Below are 22,077 nucleotides of genomic sequence, written 5' to 3' on the forward strand. Positions count from 1 at the left end.
GTCGCTCTAAAATGAATAGTCCCTACAGACTGGCTGCCTGTCTCCTTTAGACTAAAATAACTGCTCCACAGACACACATCTTATCCTGTGTACTAAATACCAAAGACACACGCACACATACACACATGCTTGGACAGATACACAAACCACACCTGCCAGTGTCCTGAAAGGATGCGGTCAGTTGCACCAGGCGAGAGTTTACACAAGGACAAAAAGAGATCCCTCTTAAAATAACATGGGAAACCCCTCCAACTACAAAGGTGATCCTGTAGTATCACTCAGGACAGACAGAAGAGAGGCACACTCACGCAGAGATGGAGAGATGCTCACATGCACTCGGGCAAAGAAAGAAGTACAAACACAGTATCAACAAGTCCTTCAAAATCTGGGAAAATAAGGTTTCATACATCGTTTCAGGCTGCACCAATCAACAATTCTACAAGAACAAGGGATCAAAAGATTTGTGTTTCATGAAAGGTGTTGTGCGAAGTGACAAACCCACAGAGCATCATCACCCACACTGAGGTTCTCTGTCGCTTTAGCATCTTTTAGCTCATTATTTTGGTTTGTGGGCTGTAAAAAAACCTTTTAAACACTTTAGTTGTGCTTTCGTCAACCTCGTCTCCACCAGCATTAGGAAGCTGTCAATGACTTTCACTTGTATCCTAGATATATGTGAAAGTCAAAATGTCTTGGGTGTAGCTTTTTAAAACTTGCAGGGTACTTTAGTGAGAAAGGCGATTATTATTATTATTCAAGAAAAAAAAAATGGAAAGATGTCAGAAATATGCCCAAAGGGACCGATTCATTCCACTGCTGCTCGATGTGCTGGTCCACACGGTTCGGTGGTCTCGGCTGTGGTGTTCCATTGATAACTGCTACACAAAGGTTAACTGGTGTTCTCCCGTGTGTCTAACATAACAGGAAGTAGTTATCTGCAAATTTCAGAAAACATGCCGCAAAGCACAACATCACTCTTGAAACCAAAATAGATTCACCATCGTCTCTTCTAAGGCGGTCTCCGCGCACAAACAAGCACACACAGTCCTGCAGACACTTCACAGCATGAGTACATAATCAACATGCCCTCTTTCTGTCTCTCATTCGCCCATCCACAGCCATGTTTTTTTCCTGCTCTCGTGTGCCAGGACAAACCTCTTGTTCCTGGCAAGAACACCAGCCATGCTCAAAGAGTGGGAAGCTGCTGAGTGTGTGTGTGTGTGTGTACTCTAATCTGTGAACAATATCGATTCAACCTGTTTTGAAGATGTGTGTTTGGGATTGCTTTGATTACGCTGATAGGGATCCTGAGACGCCTCTTCTTCTGTGTTCGTTGTCTTTGTTCAAACACTGCGAGCGTTAAAGGGAAACTCTTCGTCAAATACACACTCCAAGGACACGCTTCCTCCTCTGTACTGAACTGACACTGACGTCAGAGCGCCTCTCTAAGCTCTTGTTTTATGTGGGATTTATTTTTTTGTAAATTAATCATTCCAGTTTTTTTGCTCTTCTCTGTCAAGCTTTGCAGTATTTTGCTTTTGCTGTGTAATTGCTTGATGAAAAACCAAGAAAATGAGAACATGTACTCTCGCATCTCAAGGCGGCACCACGCACACACACACACACACACAGACACACACACACACACACACACATTCAGTGTACTGGTACATATGCTAAGTGATGTGCTACATAATCCTATTAAAGGTAATGAGTGTGGATTGGTTTAGAAGAGTAAAACTCTGTTTGTAGATCCGTCAAATGAGTCTAGACTTTGTAAATAAATCCATGTCTCACCATGTTTCTGATCACCATGTTGGAACTTCACAAACTTCAGATTTAATTAGCTTTTTTTCTTTTTTTGCTACAGTTTTGAAAGTGTAAAAGTTTGTTTTTTCTTGTTGTGTTTTTTCTTTTTAATTTAGTTTCAGTTTTCAGTCTTTCGGTTTTTCAGAAATGTTTACTTTTAGTTTCTCTATATGTATTTTTAGTTTTACAGTTTGTTGGGGTTTGGTATAATGTCTCAGAAGTATGTAGCTACAGATGCATACAAAATACATTCTTTAGTTGGATCTCCAGTAGCTACCACTGAGGGAGCAGCTCCTGGGGTCCACACATAGGAGTTTATACTGTTAATGTGTTTTTAGGAGTCTTGCCTTACTGGGTGCTCCAGTGATCATCATGGGTAACTGCTCTTTACATCAAAGGTCTCTACTGCATCTGTTCTGGGTTTAAGATAACCTGCCTGGTAGTGTGACTATGTTGGTCTCTCACATACTTCATTTTTGAGTACCAACAACTTGGTTGTTGGCTATAACTGATGTTCCTAAAGAAACTCATTAGATTGCTCTACTGTGAGCCATGAGAGACGGGGATGCATTCTCTCTGCCTCACACTGAACGGACCGGGCAGTGTCAACCTTGCAGCTTCATTCGGAGATATTTGGAGCTTAGACAGATCTTTTTTTTGGCTGCACCCGACAAGACTGCTGAGCAGTAATCAAGGTCAGATAAAACTAGTAAACAAAGGGGATATAATGCGTTAATTAGGAGCTTTAGAGGAGCTGGGAGGCAGATTTGTTACCTTCAGACTGAGCCACGCTTGTGCTTTCCCTCTGTTTTCAGCCTTTGCGCTAAGCTAACGTGCTGCGGCATGAGAACGGTATCAATCGTTGAACTTCTGCTTTGAACTTAACCCACTGTCCTGCATCTGAGTCTGAATTTCAGACTTCCTCTTCTGGATCCTGCGAGGTCATCTGGTTGGTACAGATTCATATAGCTGATTGGTAGTCATGTGTCCCTGTTTCTTCGCCAGGTCGTGTCTCCAGCTGATCACAGACTGTCCTCCGACCATCCAGGAGGAACTGGACCTCATCAGCGCCCTCAGCCAACTGGAAGACTTCAGCGCCAGCATCCTGCCCCTGCAAGGTACCGCACAATTGTTGTCTATGCAGTATCTATTCATTCAAGTGCTCTTTGTTTAAAGTCGGGCATGAAGAGGATGTAAGGACGCCGTCCCCCACCGCCCTCACCCACGTACCATCCAACCTGTCTCTCTCCCTGCTGTCAGTCCCTTCCTCCCTCTATATATCACTTCTTCTTGCCACTGTATCTAAATATACGGTTATTTATGGATCAACTGTTGTGCAAACAACATCTGCCTGATGGCCTAATTAGGATTAAAGTGCTTGGTCTCGGCGTGTGCGCTCTCTCTCCTACGCTCGCATACGTCATTTTTTATATTTGCGCTCCATCTGTAAACCTGAGCGATCAGTATTCACCTCCACGCTTTTCGTTTCTCTCTTTTCTGGCTCCACATAAGTTCCCCATCGCAGCAGTTTCCAGGCATGGCTCCCTGTTAAAGGAAACTGTGGAGCCAGAATGAGCCAGCTTGGCCCCTCACCTCTGAACCGAGGTGTTGTTTGCCTCCGAGGCCTGCACTGTCTTCCCCCTCATCAAGCTGAGCTGCCAGCATAAACCCACTGTGACAGAGAGAACCATAAACCGCCATCTCTCTCACCCTCTCCTCCTTTCTCTCTTTCTGCATCACACATTCCTTAGTTTTTGTTTCTTTCTCCCCACTCCCTGCTGTCTACTTGCATTATGTTTTTCACTGCCCACTCATTCTTACCTGAGAGAGTAAGTGAGAACAGGAGGAGGTTTAGGAAGAAAGTACAGTACGAGAAGGAAAACTGCAACAAAGGACAGAAACATAGAAAGAAAAAGAGGTGCAGTAAAGCTCTCCAATTACTACGTTTTTGTGTTGTATGGGTTTTGTGTCCGTGACCAGCTCCATGGCTCTGTATTGCCTGCAGTGCCCTCATGCAGTTTTATGGACCGACTCAAAGACACACGCACACATACTCTCCACACACAAAACTACACATTTTATTTATTTTTCTCTCAAGTAAAAGCCATATCCCTTGAAGTTTTCTCACTCACAGATTAACAAGCACCAGTATAAAGTGAAAGCATAGGTAATCCATTTTCGGCTGTCTGCTGCAGCACCCCAACATCGCCTCAGGCGATGCTTCTAACGCAACGCCCTCCCCAGAATTCCCTCTGGGCCTCGCCCAAAGTGATGCCGAGCCATAAAGATCCTCAGCAGGGTGCAGGGAAAGCTCAGAGGCCTGTGGAGGCACCAAACAAGCGATTTCTCAGGTTTTCAGAAACAAAAAACAAGAAAATGGATTTTTGGTAGTTTTTGTATCTTGAATTCAAATTATGAAAAAGTTTAAAAGTTCCATAAAAGTTCACTGCAATCCTGTTGATTGAGTAAGAACTGATTATGCACCACGTTAACGGACAAATCAAATGCAAATCCTCCTGCAGTAGTTTATAAAATGTCCATATGTTTGGAGTCATATATACACACAGTGGAGTTTAAACAAAGTCAAATGCTGGTACTTTTTGCAGGATAACAGGAATGTGGTTGAGAAGATATTTATTGTGTAAAATTATTTAACAAAGTGCTCTGATATTTGCTTCAAAGTACAGCCGGACCACTGTATCGAAATTGCTGTAAATTATTGTTTTTCTTGTACGGGATTCAACCGTGATATGTTTTTTGTTGTGTATATATTTTAGTTAATATCCTCCTGGGCTGCAACTAACTATTATTTTCATCCTCATTTAATCTAATGATTATTTTCTTGAGTAATTAGTCTATGAAATGTCAGCAAATAGCGAAAAATGACAAAGTTCCTCTGAGTCCAAGGTCTCGTCTGTGACGGCATTTTTCTTCCATCATGTGATTGTTCCAAGAAACACCCATCATCATCATTATTATCAGCCAGTTTATCATAATGGTGAGGATTTACTCGATACGGCATTTTATAATTTTGCAGACATCACGACAGCAGCTGCATCTATCATTTGCAACGACATCGTTTGTATCGTCAGCTGCAACTTTTCCCAGATTGAATACACTAATTAGCTAAATATGTCTTGCACCCCTCCCCCTCTGCCTTCCTTCTCTCCCTCCCAGTGCGCCTGCGATCGGACCGTCTGTCTCTCGTAGAAGAATGCATCGCCCACTGCCCCACGGCTTACAAGCAGTCCACTACTCTGCTGAATCTGGCCTCGCTTCTCAGAGTGGCAGGTACCTACAGACGCACACACACACACACACACACACACACACACACACACACACACACACGTACCTTGAATCACATCATCTTTCATCGGGCGTATGAGGCTCTTTCTCTGGCGGCAGTGTCATGATGAAGCTCATGAGATTAAGTGAGAATGGACCGCCCACGCGAGGCACTGAGACGCACCCCAGCATGCGTGGGTACTTTCAGCGAGCGCACTGACGGCTCTCTCACTAGAGGGGAATTCAGCTTCATGAGCGGCGTTACAGCTCGCAAGCAAAAATCCATACTTAAGCACACCCTCGCTAAAGGAGCAAGCACATTTCATTCCCCAGACACATCACTTTGTGCGCTCTCTGAAGCCACTTTTTCTGCACCTAAGTTTCATGTAGTCATGACAGTCGGGGGCAGGTTCAGCTCTAGGCCATTAAATCAAATCTGTACACCAGGATTTGTAAGGATATGTGTACAGGATAGATGGATAGATGTTGTTTCTGAATGGCAGCACATTCACAAATGCAACCTAAAATTAATTTTCTGTTTACTGTTCTTCAAAGCTGATAATGTTTACAGACGCTATCATGAGTTTTGAGAAAGCTGCATCATCCGCGTAGAAAATAAATTTGAGTTCTTGTGTTTGTTGTACCTAAAACAACATGCAACAGCTGGTAAAATGTAGCATTTAGGGGGATTTATTGGCAGACATTGAATATGACATTAATAAATAGGTTTTCTTTAGTGTATAATCACCTGAAAATAAGCATTGTTTTGCTTTTGTTACCTTAAAATTAGCCATTTATACCTACATACAGACATACTCACTACTCGCCACCCTGTTTCTACAGTAGCACAGAACAGACAACAAACACTGGCTCTATATTGGGCCATTTGCGTTTTTTGCGAAGTTCCCCTACGTGCTTGGCACACGGAAGACAATTTTATTTGGTTGCAATCTGGACATGGCTCTTTTATCAACATCCTACAGACTCACAAGCCTCGCTTGGGAAGCCACTGACGATCCTGGTCTAGTCTTGGTAAACAGACTAAAGTTCTTTAACTCTCTCTCTATCCCTTCATATTCACTTCCTTTAGAAGTTACTATAAGCACAAGCTCTGCACCAGAAAAAAAAAAAGTGTTTACATCAGTCTGCTTGTGCTATTTCCTAATGGGATTCTCCATTTAGTTTATTTCCTTATGTTTTTGTGCAAGCTTTCATATCTCCCACTGCAAGCACACACTGCAGCTGGCTGATGAGTCAACACATGAACACGTGAGTGATGTTGGCTGTGTTTTGGTTGAGTTTAAATTCCTAGTTAAAATTCATATTTGGACCCCTCCAACCACCCACAGCCGCCTCCAAACGCCACCACATAAAATTGACGTATCGGGAAAGTTAAAGATGTCATCCTGTTGCCTCTCTTCCTCCAAAATGACATGAACATCGCTGTATCTCTGTCTTTCTCTCATTATATCTCCGTGTTTGTTTTATCTGTCTGTTCCTCAAGAATATAAGCCAGACTCCTCTGCGTCTGTCTGTCGCTCCGTGTGTGTGTTGCTTTCCCCCCTCTCTTCCGTCCTCCAGCTCTTAACTCGAAGCTCGTCCTGTCTTCTCTCTCTGAGGCCTGTCACCAGCTAAAGGAAAACCTGCGTGCTGGCCTTGTGGCATTTCTGTGTCTGTGCTGCTCACATTCAGGCAGCAGGCAGCAGCTCTCCCTCTGTGGTTCAGGGGGGGAGGGGGAGAGGGCAGAGGGAGATGAGAAGAGGAATAAACAAATTTTTAAATAAATAAATGCAGGGGGGAGGCTGTTGAAGGGCGCATCGCTCCGGGGCTCTGTGGTGAATATTTAATGCAGGTATCACCGGCACACCGGTTGAAAGCCCTTTGGGTTTGGTTCCCGCCTCGGTCTACTGAAATGCTCCGTAAAATCATTCTGTCTTCTGGGACAGAGCTGCGAGGAAAAATAAGTTGTTTTTGTCCGACTGGATCAATAATTATCTTATTGAATTAAATTGTGCTGACTCAGAAAGGATCCTGGTGATCCAGTGCAAAGCTTCTGGAGCTGGTTTAGTTGTCGCAGCTTATTGAATTGAGTATTTCCAATTTGTTATTTTTGTGAAATTTCTCACCTTTTCACCCCACCTGTTGATTGGCCCGTGAACGACTTCAATTGGATTGCCAAGATGCCTGTTTTAGGTCGGCTTGAAATAAAAGCCAGAGCATGTCTTGATAAAAGCTTTTGGTCTGAAAGAAAACACACACACACACACACACACACACACACACACACACACACACACACAAAAATGCACCTCCCTTGTATTGAGGTCTTGACAGCGTTTGAAGACCCCTTTTCACCAGTCACTGAAAATATTTGACCAATGCTTTTCCCCCCTCGCAGTAAACGCCACATTTTTATCTGCCTCTCACTCCGCACACTAACACACACACACACACACAGATCAATCTAGCGCCATCGTATTTCTTCATCTCCGACCGCGTTCTTTGATCTGCAGCATGCAGGTTTGTTCAGAAGTCCTGCCTGTGCCTCTCCTCATCGCCCCGTCCTCTCCCTTTTGTTTACTGAACTCGGACCGAGATCAAAGACTGTCCTGAGCCGCCACGTGAATGTTAACACCACAACCAATACCGCCAACGCTAAAATATCAAACTGAGATTCATTCCTTTTTCAGCAAGACAGCGAGATGGTACTTTCTAAAATAGTTCATGCTCTCTGTTTGAGACGAACAGACGAAGCAATAATCTCATTTACGGAAGACAGATTCATATGTAGTCTCAGGCTCGGTCTGTGGCGCAGCTAATACAGTTAGAGGCCCTTATGTTGCGACCTTGAGCCTCTGTGTGTGTGTGGTCAGAAGGATATTTAATAAAGAGGGATATAAATGATGTGTGCTTAAATAGATATCTGTCTGTGAATCTAGGTGATGACAAGGATGCGCGAAAAGGCCAAGTGCTGACCCTGCTGGCAGAGCAAGCTCTCCAGTGTCTGGACTTCAAGGCCTCCTACATCCACAGTTGGGACCTCATGACCGCAGGTACGTAGTTGGCATTGGAAAACGAGGGACACGTAGGTAACAGAAGTATCACTGAAAGTGCACTGAAGCCCGTAGGAAAGTTAAATGTCAACCTCCCTCATGCCTGTCTGCCTTTCCCCTCATTTTCTAATGCAAATCATAGTCAAAAATGGAGAAGATCCAGGTTTTAGAAATGGAGAAAGCAAGTAACGTTTACTTGCAACCAGCAAAATCACGACTGTACTCAACCAGTATAAGACACCAAAATAAATGTCACTGGGTGCGTTCAACTTTAAGTAAGGTGAAAATCATGGCTGATGTAGACTGTGGTCCGTGTTGTGTGTTTGGGCTCTTTGCGTCGGTGCCTCTAATGGATTGTCTTCTGGTCTCAAACGCTTAACAATCACTCACTTTGGGCTTCTTCCATCCTTCCTCGGATGGCCCCAAATCGAGGCCGAGTGACTTTGTGTCCGTTCATGCACAAGAACGAACAGCAACTATGACAGAGACATGACAATAGCATCCCTATCGAGACCGCCCGCTCCTCAGAGTTCCCCCGAAGGGATTCAAAGTGGTCGCTGCGATAATGGTATTTTATCTGACCCCGTTTCGCGTTAAGCCACGTAAGAATCAAAGCGGATAGAATTTGGTCGAGTCTTCTCTCAGTGCCAAGTAACGGTAGATGGAGTGCGGGTGAGAAAAAGACGTCTGGTAGAAAGAGGAGGTGTGATCAGATAAGCACCGGTGTTCTCTGCGAACGCAGTGGGAGTAATTGAATCTGTTTGTAGGAATGAAGTCAGGCCGGCGTGTTGCTTCTTGACTGTGATGAAGCCGGAACAAATGTAGCGCAGTTATTACAATGCGTGTTTCCAGACTTAAATGTGCAGTCGGAAGGTTGCACTTTATTGTGTCATCATTATCTCAGCATTATATCCTTTCCATTGTATTTTTTTTTTACAACAAATTCATCAAATTCACACCGTTTGTGTGTGCGTGCCCCCTCTACCTCTTTATGCCTTGCTCTTCTATCTGATAGGATTCAGGGTAGTTTAGCAGAGATAGGAGGACACTGATTGAAAATGAACACCACTTCTGCTCAGCTATTTAGTGATGCAATGTGTGTGTTTGCATGGAGCGATGCAGGAACGAGTGCTAGTACCCAGAAATGAGTTGGCGCTTTTTTTGCTCTTCCGGTTCCCTCGTCTCGAAGTTGATGGGTTTTCTAGATGGATTTTTGGTTAAATGTCTGAAATAAGGTGAACAGAAGCTAGTTGGATTTCTGTCAAGCAAACCAGTGCGACGCTAACTTCCAGGTTTGGCCGACAAAACTACGTTCTCCCTGCAGCACTCTTAATGTGAATTTGATCTCCTGCATCATCATAGTTTTATAGATTATTTTATCGCAGGTGCCGTTATATCCTGCACTCATTCACTTTAATTAAAACCTTTCTTACCCTGACTTCACCTCCCCTCCCCCTCCTTGTTTGGCTCCATCTGTCCGTCCTCCAGGTTACGGTCCAGCGTGGGATGTGTGCAGTCTGCTGGGTCAGTGTGAGGGCTATGGAGACCTGGAGGCCCGACAGGAGCTTTTAGCCTTCTCTCTCACCCACTGCCCCCCCGACAGCATCCACGGCCTGCTGGCTGCCTCCAGTGACCTGCAAACTCAGGTCACTCTTTACCTTTAATTATAGTTTCACCAATGTGGCTTTTTATAAAAAGCAATGTGCAGTCTTTCTTTGTTCTTTACTACAGCTGATATTTTGTACCAACAGTCCGTATCTAAAAATAGGAATGACATGTAATTTGACGGACCCAGTCAACAGTGCGACCGTAGTTATTAACGGTACTAAAATTGTAATATCAACCTCTTGCATGACAAACTCATGTCCTATCTGAACAGAAGTTACATTTCAAATAAGTTCAATTCTGGTCATTTTTTCTTTTAAGAAACGCTGTAAAAACTTCCTCTTTTCACCATTTAGCCTTTCAATCAAACCAATTACACCCACATTTCAATTAATCCCTGTGTCCAATGAGATTGCTCCGTCTTCATCCCCATTTCTGTCCTCTAGGTTTTGTACCAGGCAGTTAACTATCAAATGGAGCCTGTTATTACCGAGAGTGGACGAGAGGCCGACGAGGTTTGTGTGTTATTCTCGCATATGTTTTCTTTTCTGTATGTCTTTGTCTCCGAGATGTAGAGGCCTCTTCCGCTGTTCCTGTGTGGGTGTGTGCGCTTTTGTTCGGTTAGTGTGTTTTGCGATTGCTTCATATTTGATGAGGTGTAAATCTAGTGTTAAGGTTGCTCAGCTCGCTTGGTTTATTTATGCCTCCCCTTCTCTTCCCCTTCAGCACCGCCAGCTTTATGATGCCTTGAGTGGGTGTTAATGTTTCATGACTTGCATTGCATCCCTTTTGTGTGGGGTCGGGTGCTCATTTTATTGTTGTATTGATGTCCCTACCCGTCACTCGTGTATATTTAAGCCTTAGATGGATGTGTGTGTGTGTGCGTGTGTGTGTGTGTGTGTGTGTGTGTGTGTGCACTCTAGAGGTGCTTTTTTTTTTACGTGTTTTTTTATTCAAACAAACATCTTCATTGTGTTTGGGTTCTTTTCATTGCCCGACATTCAATCCCCTGCTAAATAAAGTATTGATGAAAGGCACTAAACGATTTGGCCTCGGCCCACTGGCTCTCGAAATTTGGTTTTAAAATCCCTTTTCAATTGTGCGGAAACCAACATAGCGTGAAAACCGGTGGCTCGCTTTCAAAAATACCCCAAGAATTCCATTCACAGTACAATGTACCATTCATTTGTTGATTTTTGTTCGTTCATTGACACCATTCTCATGTCTGTCCGTCAAATATGGAGCTAAATATTTCACGGACATATGTAGCTTCATATTTGACAGACAGATATGAGAACGGTGTCAATTTGCTCATCTAATTATGTTTTCATCATCACCTACTAGCACCTCTAAAGCTCAACAATTAAACATTGTATTTTGTTTGTTTAGTCTGTACAAAAACAACAAATCGCTGTTATATGGGGGTGCCAGACTATTTCAGGGTGCCAGGAAGTTGAAGTAGTGCGGCGCATTTGCACCATATATCAGTGAATTAACCTTTTTGACACTTTATATTGTAGTTGGTCGTCCTTTAACCACAAGGTTGGTGGTATGATATATATATATATATATATATATATATATATTTTCCCCTGCTTCCACTCTTTATGCTAAGCTAAGCTAAATGGCTGCTGGCTTCAGACAGATATACGAGTGGTATCTATTTCATCTAACTCGAGGCTGGAGAGCAAATAAGTAAGTAAGTCAACTTTATTTATACGGCACTTTTCAAAAACAGCAGTTCCGAAGTGCTTCACAGATAATAAAAGAATGCATAATAGTACACAGCATGAAAACACATACACAGTCTATAAATTGCAAACAGACACTCGACAATAAAAGCAAAATAAAACCGAATAAAAAGACAAATAAACCAAAAGGGATTGCAAGCAACAAACTTAATTACGTGACTTTCTAGAATAATCATATTTCCCATAATGTTGGACTTTTGCTTTAAGAAACAAGCAATCTCGCAAAAAGATCTCTATGTAATGAATCTGCCGCACACTGCAGTAGCACTACACAACATAAAGCATTACTGTGAGACTTTTAGCACATTTACTCACAAGAACTCGCTGTATGTCTCTCAAGCAGGGCTGGGAGGGCTCAACGGCGCATATTGTAATTCCTCAAGTAGCGAAGACTCTACTACGCTAAGTGACACACTGGAATAACGTGGCTCTTGTGTTTTCTGTCCATCCCGTTACCGCTGTTCCCTCGCTCGGCCCCAGGCCTGCGCTGCCTCTGTGGGCTCCCACGTGGGGACAGCGGGGGACCTGCTGCACAGGACCACAGCTAAGACCATGAAAGTGCTGACCACGACCAGACTGACCACCAAGGCTGTGCTGACCGCAGTCAGCGACCACCGCTGGTGGAAGGACTCGCTCAGCTACCTCCGGCCGCTGCATGTGAGCACACTTTTTTTGTTTTGTGGATCTAAGTGTGCGTGGTTTTGTGTGTCGTATTGACTTATGTGTGTTTATGTATGCGTAGACAGTAGTGTGCTGTGGAATGCATATTCAAGCAGCCAAGAATACCAGGGCAATGACTGCAGATGTATTCGCTTTATGCCTGTTTGTAACTCCATTAGTTCCTGAGCTGCACAGCACGTGTGTGTTCGTGAAAATGCACATTTGCCCCTGCCTTCATATCGCAAATACTCTCGCTCGCAGACTTCATAGGCCTCATCCTAAAAACAACCAATCAAGAGCTCATCCCCTGCATAATTAATTGGCCCGCATGTTGAATATTTCAATATGTGGCAGTTGCCGGCAGCTGGACCGGCTCGGCGGTCGCCAGGGCGGAGATTGATGGCGTCTTTCGTCTCGGCAGCGATTTTGGGGGAGGGCGGCCCGTGGTCGCACGTTTCTAAGTAAAGAGAAGAAGAAGAAAAAAAAACTGAGAGGATGTGAGCTGTGGGACAGAGAGAGATGACAGTGCTGTAGGCATGTTGTGAAAGTTTAATGATGTTTTGATGGCTCCTCAGGGTCACGACGCAGGAGCCACTAGTCAGGAAGGGGCGTGTGAGAACTCCAACCTGCAGCGGCAAGGCTGTAGCCCCTTTTATCAGGAACTCATTGATGATCCCTGTGTGGACCTGGTGAGTGGCTGAAGACCAGTGCTCATGGCTCATTATTTGTTTTCTTCTTCCTTCCGCTTCCCTGTTGTCCTTGTTTCTCCTTTTTATTTGTTTTTCACCTGAGGCCACCTACTTGTATTACAGCAAAAATGCTTGACATTTAATCAGATTTCTTTTCTCCTATGGCTTATAAAGCCCTTCAAAAACAACGTTGAAACAAAATGAATAGTGATTTCAGACGAAGTAGTGTTAATGCCAAAAGCAATTTGGGAAGTACTAACGGTCCTTAACAGGGAAAGAATAAATAGTAAGATAACAGCAGAATGTGTAGATGTGGGAAGAATAATTCTAACCATAACAGAAGAAGTACTGCGTGTATTAGACGGAGGGCGAGAGATGAATACCATAATACTCTAAAAGAGAAGGATGTCGACGGACGGAGCTTTGCAAGTAGAAAAGGAGAAAAGTAAGAAAAGGAGTAGTTTGACCTTTAAGCCTAGAAAATGGTCGCCCTGGGCTATGACTGGGCTTTTTATTCAGAGACACAAATCATGTGGATAGCTTAAAGAGTGGACGCGAGGGGAAACAGAACGCCGATACATCTCTCCTCATGGCATTTTAATAGGCCTCTCCAAATCCCTTCCTACGCTCCATCTCCAGCGCTCATCCATCTTCCATCATCCGTCTACCAATAATGGCTCCCCACGTCCGTCTGTCAGGTGAATCGGCTGATCAATGGGATTGGTTTTTACCTGAACAGTTACAATGGAGGAAGTGGTCAGAGGGAGGAGAGGCTGATTGAGAGAGAACGAGAGAGCGCAACAAGTCAGAAAGGTGGATTTAGTGAGAGCGGCGGAGATAGACGGGAGACGTCGTGTGTTTGAGGGACAGCTCTGAGGCTAGCGAGAGCACAAATTTCATTCTTATCCTTTTTAAAGACACATGAGAAATAACTTGTACAAGTTATTTAGTATTGAAGTTCATTTGTTTACTCCATCTCTCATCCGTCACCTCAATCACATCTCTGTGCTCTGATCTGTTCTCCCGAGTGTTGGGATTCCCTCAGTACAGCGATGAGTACACGGTGTTTATTCATCACTCTCTCTCTTCTTCGCTCTTTCTCTTAGAGTCAAGATGTGTATTCGTCCTACAAGGACGTGCCTCAGGAAAACTTTGCTGAGGTTCTGCTGAGGACCGGCAAACTGGCGGAGGCCAACACTGAAGGGAAAACCCTGTTTCCTGCTACGGAGGGTGAGCATGCAGAAACGCATATGACTCAGTTACACACACACACACACACACACACACACACACACACACACACACACACACACACAGATACTTGCATTTTAATCCCAGATAGCCACGGACTACTTTTAGGATCAGGCATAATTTCTGCCAGGTCGGTCGTCATTTTATGCTCCGTTTGAATTGTTCCGCGGTTCCGATTTCCCGCATCGCTGCTCTTAGAAAATCTGTTAAAGACTAAATTGTTTTAAAATAATATTGGAGCAGTTTTTTCCACATTATAACCACTGAGACTGTGCTTTGATAGAAATAAAGCTGCACTTTGCTGCAGAGCAGACAGACCATATTGTCTGCATCTTCCAGCCATCTGCGGCTCCATATTTATTTTTTATTTTTTGTGTTCTTTCTCTTCATAGTCGAATTGAGCTGTGTTTGCTTCACATACTAACGTACTGCATGCTATAAACTCCGATCTGTATGTGCTACACACTGCTTACTAATCACGATTAAGTACGTCATGCATTACAAGCAAACCTGTACACACTGAAGTACATCCAAGCTTCCATTGTGTAATAATTGCTCTTGCGCTTTTCCTCTTTGTCTTTGGCCTTAACGTCATCTCCCATCGTCCGTAACTATTCCGACGGTTAATTATCTAAGACGTCTGCCTCGCGGTCAGCCATTGGACAGTCTGAAGAGACTCAATGTATTTTGGGGCGGTTGAGTAAACTCACGTCTCACACGCAGGGAGAACGCACTACGTTCTCAATTCTACGTCATTTTAAGTATGTTAGTCTGCAATTTCGAACACAGTCTGGCGCAATGCAGGGCTGCTTTTCTCTCTCCGATGCGGCCATCTTGTTTAAATTAACTTTATTGCATTTTTTTTTTTACTGTAGTAAAAGAAGAAGAAAACGTGTAGAAAGTGCTTTGTAAGTGTTAGGATAGATCGAGTGAGTGTTGTGTAACTTGAGCTGATTCTTAGTGCTCCGTCTTAGTGAAGCTGTGGTTCACTCCCCCCCCTTCACCCTTCCCGCTCTTCTCGTCATCCGTCTAGCCGTGGAGCCCGTATGTGGTGGACAAGGGGACAACATGGCAAGAATAGCTTCACATTGATTAATTAATGTATGCCCTTGCATCCCGCAGCAAAAGTAAATAATGACGCGTCACCGCTGCGATATCGGAGAGATGGTATCAAGTCAAGACATCAAGGCCACGCTGCGTGATGGATCACAGCTGCTCGCCAAAATCAATGCCACGACGAAAATAAAAAGCAAATGTGCGTGCGTGTTTGAATACTAATATGTGGACGCTAAAGAATGCGATAAACATACTTTGACCATGGAGTGCTAATGCGTTGATATGCACACACACACACACACACACATTCTGTGTGCTGTATCTCTCTTCTTAAAAAGTCACCTTCCCCGCGGAGCTGCCACCGAGCAGCGACATGTCGAGAAAGAGAAAAGGCGGCGTGGACGGCATCGCGTCCGATAACAACCTTCGATTAATGACTCGCGTATCGGCCCCGCCGCACCGGCTGTCCTTAAAAACAGACCAGGAGAGATGGCCTTTAAGAATATAAATATATTGATTTTTCACCTGGCCCCAGATAAGGTGGAGGTAATTAATGATGAGACCAGTGGAAAGTGACTCAATGGGATTGAGCGGAGTAAGGTGCAGGACGCGGGAAGCGGCGGGAGTCACACACACACACACACACACACACACAGCAAGGAGTGCTGCCATTGGCCGCATATTGACCGGGTCATAATCAGTTGTTTTCCACACTGCATGCACAGGTAACATACTAATAAGTCACTGTCTCACCATACCACTAACAATGTATCTGATTTTGCTGACACAGGAGCATGTGTATGTGTGTGTGTGTGTGTGTGCATGTCTGGACGCACGCACACACACACATATACACACTGTGTCTGTTTTCCTCTCCTTCCTTTCTCTTCCTCACAAGCAGAAATACTGTCTGGGTTATCTATTCTGTGTGTGTGTGTGTGTTTACCCCTCTGGTAATTCCTGTCTCGATGGTATCGGCGGCTTTAGAGAGGCGTGTAATCAGCCCACTCTGAGGTGTAGCTCATTGAAACCCTGGGGGGAAGGAGGAGGGTGGGCACTCTGCTTAAGAGAGCTGTTATGGCTCTTTAAGCTGCCGCATCAGTCCGCCCCCGGCTCCCACATGCACACACACACACTGAACCTCCAACTGTATATGTCAGGTAATGGCCTGCGTGCGCACATATGAAGATTTGTGTGCATTCTGTTCGACAGTATGCATCCCCCCCCCCTGTGCCCCCGCCTTTCTCCCAGTGTCCATGCTCCACTCTTCTCCGCTCTGTCCCATTTTGTCTCAGGCTCTTATCACCAACACAGGCTTTTTGTTCTCCTTGGGTCTGAGACTACAAAGTGAATCCGTCTGCCTCTGCTTCTCTCTGCTCTCTCCCCCCGTTTCCTCACAGTGAGTGAGTGAGTGAGTGAGTGAATAACTGAGGGAGTCTGTGTGTTTACAGGGTTTGGTGCGAGTGTGTGATTGTGCATCCTTGTGTTTGCCTGTTGTGGCCTCGAGGCAAGCAGTGGACAAAAGTGCATCCCCGTGCCCAAAGCCTCATCGACACTCCAAATCCCATCAGCCTTAGGGACTCCAAAAACATGGGTCGTGTCCCAATTCCATATTACATACTAACTGAAAGCAGGAGGCTGCATTTGCAATTAAATGATGCTTCACAGCTAGGAGGCCTATACGCACCTGAGCAAGAGGTGTTTGTGAGTATTACATATGCATAAATAGGCCTAAATAATAAAATAGTATTATAGTATTAAACATAAATATCATATAGCATAATGTTTTTAATTTAAGCGGATGTTACACAAAGCCTTGGCATCATACGTGGAGGATAATGTCAGTAAATTCGATTAAAATGCTTCCTTTATCCCGCACAAAACAGAGACGTGGTGGGCGATTTCTAAATCGCATTATGTCCCTCGGTGATACCGGTCTCCTGCAAATAGGGCTTTACATCAAGTGTACTTGATTGTTTAAGCGTGTTGATGCATACCGTGTCCCACAATGCAATGCACAAAGTAAATGGAAGTGCAGTTCACAGCTGCAGAACATTAAAGCTCATTGCATATGAGAGTGACGTTCGGGTGGTTGTAAAAACAGTTTTTGTTCTCTTTGTGAGGCATAATGCTGAGCAGTGCTCAGCATAATCGACGGTAGTGTTCCAAAGTTTCCGTGTCCATTTTTCTGTTTGTACAAAACAGTCGCGTACATGAATCTAAGTACACTACGACAGTATGACCTTTAGTCACAAACTGCTTATTCACAGTCGACTTGTCCTTCTCTACCAGATCAATGGACGAGTCAAAACCAGTTTTAAAGAACGATATTTTAGGATTCTTATGATCAAACTTCGCAGTCAATATGCAGAGACTGATTTGGCATTCAGGCAGGGGATTCAACTTTAAAGTGCACTCAGATGACGTTTGGACTCATCTGGAGAGCACTTATTAGAAGTGGGCATGTACTGACTTTTTGAATAATGAAAACTCCCCGTGCAGGAAACCGTCCACGCGCACTTATGCACGCGCATGCGCACTTATGCACGCGCATACACAACCAACCAACATTTGTACACAGCATATGCAAACAGACGTGCCCACAATAGCCCAGCGAGAAGATGGACAGAATCCCAGAACTCGGGGGGGATTTTTAATGACGCTTCTTGACTCTGTGTTCCCCCCTTTTTCTTCTCATCACCCTCTATTTTTACCTTCCCTCTCTTTTGTCTGGCCCACAGAGAGGTGTGTTCTGACAGCCATTGTCGTCTGTATTTAACAAACGTGGGATGAAACTCGTCCAAGAGGGGAGGGTTGGTTGTTAATCCTCAGTGCTTTAGTTAAAGTCTTTTCTTTCCTCTCTCTCTCTCTCTCTCTCTCTCTCTCTCTCTCTCTCTCTCTCTCTCCATCCCTCCATCCTTTTCCAGTTTTGCTGCAGCTGGCCAACGATGCGTTTCCCAGGGACATGATGCTGGCTCTGTCCTACTTACTGGCTCTGCCTCAGGTAGGTGGACACACAGTCTCACACACACACACACACACACACACAGAGCTTTATTTTAGGCACATACAAAAAGACTCTGATGATATAAGTGTGACTGTATTTTAGTGAGACTCTGGCTGAGGGAGTCCATATTCCTCACCCTTCTAGATGAGCTATTGTGTTACACAGTTTGCATCATCAGTGTGTCGAATCAAAGTCGCTCTTAAAAGGCACCGGCGTAATGCTGCTGAGTGACATATACCAGTAGCAGTTCATCAAAAGCACGACATTCGTCACACAACGCCCGTCGTATCTCACGTAGCTTCATGTCTCCCTCAAGTCAATCAGCATTCACACATACTATAAACAACATGTGGCCCTTGTCCATCTTGTCCCAGCTGTCAGAGGAGCAGTACATGTCTTTTGATAGCTGAGAAGATGAAATGTAAGACGGAGAAACTACTGCAGTAGATTCAAGTGGAGGGAGTGAGATCCCTCGTGAGTCTCAACACACATCTCCAGTGGAACACTAAACTGCTGGAGTGGATATGACATCGATATTTCTTGGAGAGTTTGTTAACTCCACCCGGATTAGACTGACGTTACTGACAAAACTGACTGTGAGTTCTGCATGCTTTGACACGATGAGCACAGCGTCTACTGGTCCACTGAATTTTGGACTTTTATTTTGAACTGCTTTTGGACATTATTATTAGTTCAGTGGATTAACTATTGGAATAAAGTACATTTCCCACCACCTGCATACTTTGTTATTCATATATTTCCATCCGTCTATGCAGGTACTGGATGCCAACAGGTGTTTTGAGAAACAGTGTCGTTCTGCCCTGTCGCTCCAGCTGGCTGCGTACTACTACTCCCTGCAGATCTATTCTCTCCTCATACCTTGCTTCAAGGACAAGAACCACGCTCTCTACCAGGTTAGCATGGAATACCAATTATGTGTGTGGGTGGTTGTGTGAATGGATGTATTGGGTACAATGCAGAGGTGGGAGGGGACACAGTCTCCATGATGCTTGATAGAAAGTTCTGTGGATTACAGTGCTTTTCTTGGCCCAAAATGCTGCGATTTGCCCAACACAAATTCACAGATAATTTAAGCATGTCCAAATCGATGAAAAAGAAAGACGCGCAATAACATACAGGCAACAAACAGAGATAAAACAAAATCCAAACGTTTTAAAGCCGTGGCTTTCAGAGCAGACCCTAAAGATCGATTTGTTTTGAGCAGATGGGTTTTGAAGAATTTCCTGGAAACCCGAGAGGCTCAGTGCGGTTTTAGCTTTTTAGTCGGAGCGTTTCACAGCCATGGACCACCACAGACAAAACGCTGAACCCCCCAGGGTTCAGATCTGTTATAGGGTTACTGTACTGTTACAGGGTAGCGGAGCAGTAGTGGTCAGGTGGGTGCGTATGGCTTTTTGACAAGATCATTGTTTAAAAGTCAATGTCAGAGTGACCAGGAATGAAGTGTCTTTTTATTATCTCCGCCAGGCGTAGTAAGCCTGGTAGGAGATTATGTGTTCGGTCGTGTGTGTGTACGTGTGTGTGCATCTGTCTGTCTTTCCATGGCTAATCTCGCATGCTACTGGACCCATCAGCCTAATAGTCTTTGCGCTCATTCGTGACTGTACGCTCCAGGACCTCTCGTAGTTGCTACGATTCATACTTTAAAAAAAAAAGACATCATCGACTGCTTTATACTGTCATTGACTACAGTGTGCCCACGAATACACACTGCAGCTCCTAAAACACCCAAGATGCTCCCGTTTCTTGCTTCCCTGCTGCTGGGCCAAAGTGAAGGGGAGAGTCTGTGGGATTACAAACCGGTCTCTGGATAGAGCCAAAGTGAGCAGCACGATCTGCTCCACCGCGGTTGAGTGAAACGCTTCAGGTCGCAGGTTTCACCCATGACATGCAGCTGAGACGCAAGCCCGCACAGAGTGATCCAAATGAGAGCGTATTTGTTGCGAGACTGTGATGTAAATGTAAAGACATTTCCAATTACCTGCACAAACACAAGTTTAGACCCTAATCTATTTTACTTAAATGTTTTTTTTTTGAGTAGCATTAAGGTTACCCAAGTCATCATATTGTCTGTCAGTGCCATGTACTCGACTACAGTACATACGCTTACTCTACTTTTCATTTTGTTTCAGCTCATTTTGAAATATTTGGTATCTTTGGAAGCTTTGGTATCTCCAGTAGAATCAGAGATCAGAAATCTGAGTCATTGTAAGCAATTCTGATTTCATCTCAGTGCGTTGCAATTACATTTCTATCACCTTTTTTTTTGCTCAAACAGCATTCGGCTTCATGGACAGAGGATTGTTCGTGGCGAAGTGGGAATACAAAAGGCTTTACACTCATTTAATGGGCAAAAAGCATCATAATGGAACAAACTGGGAAATAACTACAATCATCCTTTTACTCATCAGCGTAGTAATCCACTTACTTATGCTTTAATCCAAAACCACCCCTGGAATATGTGTCTATATGCTTCTGTTTGTTTGCATTGATTTATGTGTAAATTGATTTTATTTCCCCAGATTATAGCAGCCAGACATTTTTGCATAATTCACTCTCTCAGACTCTTTGGATTACATGAAATTTCCCCGTGTGCAAATTGCCAATTAAATGTATTTGTCGGATATGGTGGCCCGCTAATGTCGCATGTTTTTGTTTTTTTCTGCAACAATGTGAGCCATAAGGAGTCACAACAGGTCACATTGCTGTATGTTACATAAGTCACAAAGTGAGAAAAAACAATATTCAAGCAAGAAAAGAGCAAGAGATCCGAACATACGAGTGGGAAGGGGAAGAAGAGGACAGTGGCGGCGGGCGTGATAAGGTGGAGAATAAAAAGAAGAAATGGTTCTGACCTTTTCCTTGAGTGGACTGTGGCTCTCGTGGGCTTTAGCCTAGGTGGAGGAAGTGGAGGTAAAATGTTGAAATAATAAAACGGAAGAGGGAAAGAGGCCAGCAGAAGAAGTGGATAAGTGTATCCCAGTTGACATTCAAGGTCAGAACTGTGCACAAAAACACATGCTCACACTCGCACATCAACAAGTTCTACTCAACGCCACATGCTCATCCCCACACGCTCAAATACATGCTCCCTGCAACCTAATGGCAGTAATCACTCCCCAACCTCCTGCTTAAAGTGAAGTTCAAGTCCATTAACTTAAAAATATATTCCGCTTTCCCGCCTCCGCTCTACACTTTGACAGTACCTTCATTTTTAGCTCATTTCTTCTTCTTTTTTTCCATCATCGGCCATTTCCTTTGAGTTTTTCCCTCTTCGGTGTGTTCTTCCAGCTTGTTATCGTTGTGTTCCAGGTCTTGCCTTCACTCCGCTCTTATTGATGAGGTAGTGGCAACTTTTAGAGGGAAGAAAACCTTCCAACCCTCGTTTTCATTCTCCTCATCCACCCTCGTTTTCTCCCCCAGTGTGTGTGCTCCTTATGTTTCCTTTCTGTTTCCTTATTTATTTTTCCTCTGTCAGCTAAATGAATTGCTTTGTTGGCATGACAGTTCTGCTTTTACGTGTCTCCACAGGCTTCTTTCTGCTATCGTTCCTCCTCCTACACTCTTCAGATAATTTCCCCCTCCACAGACGTGTCTCGCTCTTGTCAAATCTCGGGCCTCACCGTCCACAATACTATCTTGACTCTGCATATTTAATACAATTCTCTTGTGCTTTCTTGAGCTCTCTCGCTTTCTCTTATCTTTTAAGGGCACACGTTGCATGGCTTGTGATATGTTATTGCAGATATGTATGACAGGGTGCCCGTATCAAAGTATCTCACACGTGCTTGCTTTGCATTGCAAGTTAGGGTTCGGGGGAGAATAACATGTTACATACACAAGCATGTGTTTTTTCTAATAGTTTTTCTACATGTAGAATTGTTTGT

The 22,077-nt window shown here is 44.1% G+C and overlaps 1 protein-coding gene across 6 annotated transcripts in view; it reads left to right on the forward strand.

Moving 5' to 3' along the window:
- nbas (NBAS subunit of NRZ tethering complex) overlaps positions 1–22,077 on the forward strand; it is a 126,005-nt gene that overhangs the window by 44,578 nt on the left and 59,350 nt on the right. For 5 of the 6 annotated variants that reach the window (XR_012951601.1, XM_076084747.1, XM_076084748.1 and 2 more), the window contains 10 exons: positions 2,815–2,927; positions 4,987–5,100; positions 8,037–8,150; positions 9,639–9,796; positions 10,202–10,270; positions 11,987–12,163; positions 12,742–12,855; positions 13,962–14,085; positions 18,090–18,166; positions 18,946–19,083. Coding sequence is in view for 5 of the 6 variants with exons in the window: in XM_076084747.1 (XP_075940862.1) it covers positions 2,815–2,927; positions 4,987–5,100; positions 8,037–8,150; positions 9,639–9,796; positions 10,202–10,270; positions 11,987–12,163; positions 12,742–12,855; positions 13,962–14,085; positions 18,090–18,166; positions 18,946–19,083 (1,198 nt within the window). In the remaining variant the exon portion in view is untranslated. The remainder of the gene's footprint in view (positions 1–2,814; positions 2,928–4,986; positions 5,101–8,036; positions 8,151–9,638; positions 9,797–10,201; positions 10,271–11,986; positions 12,164–12,741; positions 12,856–13,961; positions 14,086–18,089; positions 18,167–18,945; positions 19,084–22,077) is intronic. The other variant, XM_076084749.1, reaches the window with a different exon arrangement.

Source organism: Anarhichas minor, unplaced genomic scaffold (genome assembly GCF_050575085.1).
Source record: "Anarhichas minor isolate MPS153535 unplaced genomic scaffold, ASM5057508v1 ptg000136l, whole genome shotgun sequence".
In the NCBI taxonomy this organism is placed as follows: domain Eukaryota; kingdom Metazoa; phylum Chordata; class Actinopteri; order Perciformes; family Anarhichadidae; genus Anarhichas; species Anarhichas minor.